This window comes from Carica papaya, chromosome 6 (genome assembly GCF_054855325.1).
Source record: "Carica papaya isolate Zhongbai chromosome 6, ASM5485532v1, whole genome shotgun sequence".
NCBI lineage: Eukaryota > Viridiplantae > Streptophyta > Magnoliopsida > Brassicales > Caricaceae > Carica > Carica papaya.
Window position 1 is genome coordinate 35,286,815 of NC_142314.1, and position 8,478 is coordinate 35,295,292.

At 35.3% G+C, this 8,478-nt stretch overlaps 1 protein-coding gene and 1 non-coding gene across 2 annotated transcripts; one reads left to right on the top strand and one right to left on the bottom strand.

Moving 5' to 3' along the window:
- Nucleotides 1–802: 802 nt before the first annotated feature.
- Nucleotides 803–875, bottom strand: TRNAR-CCG (transfer RNA arginine (anticodon CCG)). Its single transcript has one exon. It is a non-coding gene; the product is annotated as a tRNA-Arg (tRNA).
- A 174-nt stretch (nt 876–1,049) lies between these two features.
- LOC110807768 (histone-lysine N-methyltransferase ATXR3-like protein) lies at nt 1,050–6,143 on the top strand. The gene is made up of 6 exons (XM_022033001.2): nt 1,050–1,386; nt 2,481–3,195; nt 3,560–3,757; nt 4,448–4,730; nt 4,900–5,062; nt 5,476–6,143. Exons 2-6 carry the CDS (start codon nt 2,508–2,510, stop codon nt 5,671–5,673), a joined length of 1,530 nt encoding a protein of 509 aa, XP_021888693.1. The 5' UTR covers nt 1,050–1,386; nt 2,481–2,507; the 3' UTR covers nt 5,674–6,143.
- Nucleotides 6,144–8,478: the final 2,335 nt, after the last annotated feature.

Genomic DNA, 8,478 nt, shown 5'->3' on the forward strand with positions numbered 1-8,478 from the left:
CGGAAGCAGCCGTCGATGTCGGAGCCACCGTCGTTCTCGGACCATTATCTCAAAAGGAAGCCTCTGGCATCGTCTACTACACAGAGTTCGTGGTGAGAATCGACAAGCTGGTGAACGAGCTAAGCACGGGGCTTCAAATACCAGAGTTCTGGCTGAGACTGATGGACATTATCCGCGAGTTCGATCGCAGCGCTTCGGTGGAAGCGAAGGAGTATGACAAGGCGTTGACAACGGCGATCGACAAGATGCAGAAGATCAAGTCTAACGAAGGGCTGGAAGCTCTGGAAAAGCAATACGACGCCGCATTCGCGAAGGCGACCGGGTTTGAAGGGGCAAAGGTGCATAACTTTAAGTATTTAGTGACGGTGATCGGAAGAGTAATGGTGATTACAGAGAAGATCCAGAAGGCGTTTGCCGCTTTGGAGGTTGATTTGCTTAAAGGATCGACGGACACGCAGGTGAATTTGACGGCGAGCACGCCGATCAGGAAGTTGCAGATGATGAGAAACTAATTACAGAGAGAAAAAGAGAGAGAACAGGGATGGAGCCATGAATTTAATTTATTATTTATTATTATTCATGACGGGAGGAAATTAATTCTGCTTTTAACTGATTAATCATTTCGCAAAGAACATTTCAGTTAATTAATGCAGAATTTTTTCTTAATTAATATTCATTAAGATAGTTAACTATTAATCATCTTCATTAATATTTATTGCTACTTTTATAACAAGATAATTAACTATTTAAACATAATGATAATTGTATTTATGATTAATCAAAGGGGAAAAAATAAAAACAGCGTTCACGGTGGGACTCGAACCCACAATCTCCCGCTCCGGAGGCGAGCGCCTTATCCATTAGGCCACGCGAACTTTTTGTTAAGCTTTTCTCACAATGTAATATATTTCTTATTCCCCATTTAAAGAATAATTAAAAAAATATTGCCCATAAAAAGCCCAAATTGAACGGCGAGAAGTCAAACCGGAGGCTCATAAAAAAACCCGACCCGGCCAGATAAACCAATTCTTCTGCTTTTCTTCTCTTATCATTTGCTCTCTCTTTTTTATCTGGAGATTTCACAGTCGCTTCCTTACCCAGGTGAGAGGGCCTATGCGCTTATCTCGCTCACCATACTGCCATTTCTCCTCTGCAAGTCGCAGTTACCTCGAATTCTCAACCGGTAGCCAACGTCCACCTCCACCAGCAACAATCTCGAATTGCCGCTGACTGTACCGTAGTTCCGGCCGGCTGCCAATTACTTACTCAGTACCGTTTCTCTTGTCATATCTCTCGGCTGTCTTCATTTTCATATCCACGCAGATTGCGTCAAGCATCTTCGCTAGTGAAGGCCTCTGTCTGGAACCGTCAACCGTTCTAACTACGGTATTTAGCTGTGTTGATTTGTGGTTGTTGAAATCTTTGTTCCGTCCCGACTGATTCTGCTTTGTTTTGATTTTTCATGTTTAATTCATGACATTTAAGGTACCTAAAGGAAATTTGAGTTTCTAGTGTAGCTTGTAAAGTGTTTGATAAAAAAGTGTCTGATAAGTATACCGCTGATTTGTGGTCGAAAATGAGAATTCTTGCGAGCTCCGGTTGCAGGTGGCTTGGTTCATTTGTTCTTCTTAGTGCATTGCGTATAATATTTTTTCGTGACTCCGTCGCATATAGTCTTTTTATGGTTCATCGGTTCATTTATTCTTCTCCGTGCATTGCATATAGTATCTATTCATTCGGTTTGAGTGCAGATATATTCACAATGCACTATTTCTATTGTTACTCATTCTATGGTACCCGATTTGAATGAGTGTGTGCCAGGAAATATTGTTTGTTTTACATTCCTAGGCACTGTTTCTTTTCCTTCAGTATATACTGCTTTTTTTTCCTTTTAGTAGTTCTAGGTATGCGTGGAGTCTTATCTTTTTAACCTTTATCATATTTGCCTCCAAGTTCACTGTAGTGATGGATGGTTCTCTGATTGCAACAATTAGAGAGTTTTAGTACTTATAACTTACCATCTTGTAGTTTTGAGTCTTCTTTTCTCGTATTGGTAGCATTACTTCATAATTTAATGCAATTTCTATAATCCGTCATGGCCATGAACCTTGTCTGACTTGAATGGTTTCTGCGGTTCTGTGATAGTTTGAGACTTTCAGTCAAGGCCTTCTGTTTGCTTAGTCCATTGCATCCTATTGGTTGGTAACAATTAAAATTGGAATTTGGCCCTTGCTTGATCATGGCATTTATTTTAAAATCAAGTTTGGGTTTGCATTTTTCAACTTCTTAAGTCTGTATCTGGGTTATTGTGAAATGTTTATCATTAAGGTTACATCTTGTTGTCGGTATGATTGTTGATGGTATGTTTCTACTCTTATCCTATTATCTTTGAAGATGCAGCTCTTGGACCAAATTTTTAAATTCATAATCAATTGCTTTGTCTTAAATATCGAAAACTAAGCTGTGGATGCTTATAACAGCGGTTTGACTGCTGATCCTCCTCGTCAATGGCATCAATCAACTTCAACCCATTTCAAAATTGGTTTGAGAAACCCTCAAACCCAATCCCAGCCATTAATCTCTTCTCCCGTGTAGAGTCAACATTCACCAGCATCCCTATGAATTTTGCTTCAATCAACATGTCAAAGCTCTTTCAGCAGCCCAAGAAGCAGACCACTGAAGTTGACAAGCCTGGCATGTACAAGGAACTAGCAGACCAATTCTTTTGGGAATGTGAGAACTTGCCCGATTATAGGCATGCCCCAGAAGTTGAGAAAATTTTAAGTGAAGATCCAATCTTTGAGAAAAAGGAGAACCCAAATGAAGAGGAAGTGAAAGAGAATGAGAAATGGTGGCAAGAGTTCCGAGCTAGCCCAGTGGTCCAGTTCTTGGCTCGAGCCGAGGAGATTGCGGACCAGATCAATGAAATGGAGCTTAAGGAGAATGACACTCCATTCAGAAAGGAGGACAAGAAGTTGTGGCAAGCATTGCCACATGTACCTGGGCCTGATGGTAGGCCCATGCCAAGAAAGACGATAAAGACAAGGAAAGAGAGTGATGACAAGTTTTGGGATTTTACACGGCAGTTCTTCTTTGGGCTTTGGGGGTTTCGGCAGCGGCCATACCCGCCTGGCCGACCCATTGACATTGCTCAAGCTATTGGGTACAAGAAGCTTGAGAAGCGCTACTATGATTGTAAGTTAAGATTAATTACAGTTATAGTTGAATTTTTATTTGATATATTGCTTGCAAAAGACTGGGTTTAATTTGCTTTTCAGTGTTTCACCAATCAACTATCCAATTGAGGAGTGTGTAGTTTATGCGTGATGCTGGGGATATATAAGGATATCTAGTTAGCTGTCTTTTAAAGAGACTGGACTGGTGACTTTAGACTAGTTCCATTACTCCATGGATGTATTTTTTTCACTTCTCTTTTAATCCTTCTTTTTTAATGAAAATCAATTGTGATTTTAAAGCCCAGGGTAGTGTTCTTATTGGTTTCCTTGACCTATGGTATTTCAGTTTATTCACCTTATAATTTTTTATTTGTTGATGTTAGTTATTATGAGGAGCAGTGGTTGGTACTATAAAGATAGGTTGGGTCGTACTCGGGGTCCATTGGAGCTCATAACTCTTAAGACAGCTTGGGGGGCGGGGATAATTGATAAAGACACTTTCATATGGGGTGAGGACATGGATGAATGGGCGCCAATTCACATGGTCTATGGCCTAGAGCGAGCAATTGCCACCTGGGAAGGTTTGTTGGATTTCCTTCTTTGTGGTTCTTAATCCATTCAGCTGAAAACAGAATTAGTTTTGTGGTATTACATTTTTGATCTGGTTTCCAGTTTTTGTGACACTTTGTGTGTATTACCTTCTTTGTGGTAACCCTTGTTGACTTTGGACCAATATTAGCACATTCATCCCTTTCAAAAAACATTGGGAAGATGCAGTTTACTTGGATATGGTTCTTTGCAAATATATATCAACTCTTTGCTATGGCCCCTTCTATACATTTTGTGCTTAAGCTTGAAAGCATTGAACTTGCAATTAGCTATGGTGGTTGTCTGTTGGAATGCAACTCTGATATTTACTAACTTTTATGCTTTGCCTTTTTTTTTCTTTTGGAGATGATATTTCTTAAGCAATATGTAGATTGATTTCTTATGTAACTAGATTGCATCTGCTGTCTGTATGAAGCTGAATGATAAATTTTGAAGGTTTAAAGCATATTGTTCAATGCAAGATACATTCGAATTAGACCTTCCTCTTTGTATTTCAGAAAATGAGAGTTAGCTGCATTGTGTTATCGGTGCACCACCTGCTTTAGTTTCTGATCATTTTTTTGGGGTATTCTGGTAGGCTGTTTATTGATAACTTGTCCTTAAAAATTAAAACTCATGTTTTGATTTAATTGATTTTTGTATTACTTGTCGGCCACATTCAGTTAGGCTTGGTGCTGCTGCAACAGCTTTCCTGCATAAACTTCAGAAAGGTATACCTCCTTGGGTTCCTCTTAAGGGGCATGAAAAGAAAACCTACAAGCAACTCCAACAAGAAGCAATAGAGAGTAAGAGACGTGATTTAGCAGTACTTGAAGCAAATGGTGGTGTGTGGCCTGGAGTTAGAACTCCTAGTCATGCCTTATTTCTTTGGGCTAGCGGCTCTGAATTGACAACCACTCTGGAGTCTGACCACATGCCAAATAAATATATTCCGAAGGATCTCAGGTATACTTTTTAATTTTTCTGCTTTTAATAACACTTTGCTTCTGTGTTTCAAAAAAAAAAATAATACTTTGCTTCTTATTGATGATTTGTGTAACGTCTGTCAACACCATTTCCTATCACTTCGAAGCCCCATTGCTTTTGTTAATTGTTGTTTTATTATCTGGAGCAGGCTCCAATTGGCTAAAATTATCCCAGGGTTAAGGCCATGGGAGGTTTTAAGTGTTGAGCAAGCTATGGATAAGATTACTTATGGGGGAGAGTGGTACCGTGAACCTCTTGGCTCTTACACAACGGGTCCTCCTTACATAAGACATTGGAATAAAGATGTTATGGTACAGTAGTGCTTCCTAATTTTGGCTCTTCTTTTCAAGTTTTTGATTGCTTTAGATGAATTGTTCTGTCTAACTTTGTTTCCCAAGTGTAAGCACATGTGTATTCTCATTAATTTTGAAATAAAAATTAAACTTGAGTGAGTTAAAATTGGCAAAGATGGCTGGTTTGATGAATCCCAGTGTTGGAAATATTTCTGTCATCTGCCAGATAAATCCCACCCATGAACAAAATTTTATGAAATGAAATATGAAAATTTCTCGAAAGTTTTGGTAATGCATATTTTGCATTGGCTGTAGAACCTGCTTAAGCTTTTCAAAAGATCCTTGCTTCCTTTTTATCTGATGCCTTTGTGGGAAAGTATGTCTCTGGTTAAGTGTGCACCTTAGCTTGTCTTCCCTTTCTATGCTTGCAGAGAATGTTTCGAATTTTTTTCAATCTCAGTACCCGTGTTTACGAGAAACTGGAGAGGACAATTCCTGGCTTCCGTACTATAATGGAGAAAGTTGAGGCCGATGCTTCTGTAAGGGATGCTAGGCGACAGGAGAGGAGAAAGACACAGATGAAGGCTGATGAGGTAGCTTTATATGGCAAGGATAAAAGTGAAAGGTAACGTCACTCCGAACTTCTGATAAGTGAATGATATTCAAATGCTGCTGGCTTCTTATGAAGTAGCAAGGGTATAATTTGTCAGACAAGTAGTTCTTAGAATAGAGATGGCTACTCGGAAATAGAGATGGCTAAGTGGGTTTTGATGCTAATGTGGTATTAGGTCATCTATTGGTGCTAGATTTTTTTTTTTTTTCTCTTTCTACTCCCTGTCCCCTGAAGAAGTGATCATGTGGAGAGATTTAGATTGACAAAAGATCACGTCTCCTTGATTCTTGAAAGCTATTTTTGTAATGTTAATGTTGTATACCTGTCTTGCTAGTTATTATCTCTACCCTTGTCCAATATTCAGATTTGGAACGGGTGAAATATCCATCCGTATATGGGTGAATGTTACCATCCATTACCGATCTCATGTTGTTCTTTAATCCGTAAAGAAACAATTAAATTATAACTTATCACGTACTTTCTTTATATTGAATCTGTTTATTAATCAATGTCAGACAATTTTTCTGCCTGTCTTTTACGTACAAATACATGCTCGAGCTTGCGAGATTAGGTTACAATTCCACAAGCAATGAGAACAAGGCACTCATACGGCTCTTATGTTATTCATATGGCACCCCCAAATTTGAAATTCTACCGTTTTGGATTTGAAAGTAGCTTGTGGAGGTTGCTTGATGATATGAGTAATGAATTTCGGATTTAAAGTTGATCTAAATTAATTAGTGTGGCTCTTACACGTGCAAAGCCGATGAAGAATCACGCAACCACTTGTTACTTTGGTGTCCAATGGTGTATAGAATTTGAAAGTATGTGTTTGGGATTACGAGGATGAACTGGGTTACGGCGGGTAATGTTAATAAGGATTTGTAGGCGTGGGTTGGTTTATGTGAAAAGAAAAAATAATTATTTCTTATTCCGATTTTCATTTTTTGGATTCTAAGTGAGATGAATATAAGAGTTTTTGAAGGTATTGAAATTTACATCCAAAATATTAGGGATAAATAGTTTCATACTTTTGTTTTTATTTTATTAGATCATAACATATATACTGTCATGAATTACTTAATCGACTTATAATTATTTTATTATCGTGTGGTAATCCCTTGGTATCTTTATATATAATAATAATTTTTTTTTATCTCAAAAAAAAAAAAATAGTGTGGCTCTTATAGTTGTTTTTATAAGATAAGATATATATAGCAAAATATATAGTTGCTTTATATATAATTATCATGGGTGGGCTTTTTCATTAATTGGTTTCATGCTCAATAATTTATAAAGACGTGTTTGGCTTCCAACAAATTGGGCTTTTCTAATTTCAGCTTCTGGCCCATAAAGGCCACAACCATATTTGTTTCATATAAAAAAAAAATGTATTATCTAATAATCACTAATTAGCATTAAAAATGAAATAGAGGTTGAACTCCTGATTTTTATATCAATATAAAAATATATATTTGTCTAATTCTCCAAAGCTCATTAACGTAAGAATCTTAATCACTCACTAATTAATTAATTAATGATTAAGATCAAACCTCGTATTATTGACAAATTAATTCCAGTGGCTTGTTACATTAAGAATACATATGCCAATTATATATGTATATGTGTGTTTATATATATATATATATAATGTTATCTTGTAAATAAATAAATGAATAATTGAGGATTAAACAATGGGATTCCCATTTTATAATTTAAAATTAATCTCATTTTAAAAATAACAACTCACGTCAATGATTAATTAATTGGTTAATTAAGGTTTTAAAAGCCAATGGAATCTTGGCGGTCGTTTAATAATATTTAGTTTAATAAAATTAATAATTTAATTTATTAATATTTTAATAGTACAATAGTAATTAAATTAAAATAAAATTTAATAAATTTATTATATTTTTTTTAAAAAAATATTTTATAATAATTAAAAAATTTTAATTAAAGTGAAAACCACTTATTAAACATTAAAACTAATTTTTCTATTTTCTTAAAAAGGAAGAAGAAGAAGAAGAAGCGTGAGGGAGAGGGAGAATTTATTGTAATGTGGGTGACACGGGGGACACCATTAGCGTCATGTATGTGCATGAAATTGGATGATATGGTGGTGCATCTAATGAATTGAAATTACATATATGACATTCCTTATTTTTACATTTTATATGTATCTCTTTTATTTTATGAGGTTCGACCCGAGATCGAGATCGAGATCGAACAAAATATAAACTAAATTAGATAAAATATTATTTAGCTCAATTCAATTCGAACCAACCAACCAACTTAATTTAATTTAATTTTTCAATGAATATAAACTACTAAATATATTTCGTGTGATTACTTAACGATGTAAATTAATTAGAAAATATTAGTTAAAAATATTTGACACTCAAATTAACGAACATTTAATAATTAAGTGAATAATATCAAATAAGTGATAAAAATAAAAATAATCAACTTAGTAATCGATTTACTATTAAACATAATTTTTTTATTAATATTTTATTTCGATTTAAATTATTGAAATTATATATATATGTATATGTATATTTGCAAATAAACAAACATTAATGTAATTTTATAAATTATATTTCCCAAAAACATAATTATAATTTAATTGGCGAGAATTTCACTTGAGAAAAGTTTATATAATACGAGAGGAGCAAGTTGTGGTCATTATTTTAGTTTTTAATAAAACACACTTAACAATAAATTATTTGGTACCACATAATTAATTGATTAATTATACCTCCCACTTATTATTTGCATGTGATTTTCTTTTCTCCTAAGAAAAGGCAGAAAGCACTTCAAA

What these genes read in the sequence shown, in the direction of transcription:
- LOC110807768 (XM_022033001.2), top strand. Translation starts at nt 2,508, where the DNA reads ATGGCATCAATCAACTTCAACCCATTTCAAAATTGGTTTGAGAAACCC. An exon ending in TGAGAAGCGCTACTATGATT is followed by an intron (nt 3,196 to 3,559) that starts GTAAGTTAAGAT and finishes TGTTGATGTTAG; the next exon opens with TTATTATGAGGAGCAGTGGT. An exon ending in AGCAATTGCCACCTGGGAAG is followed by an intron (nt 3,758 to 4,447) that starts GTTTGTTGGATT and finishes GGCCACATTCAG; the next exon opens with TTAGGCTTGGTGCTGCTGCA.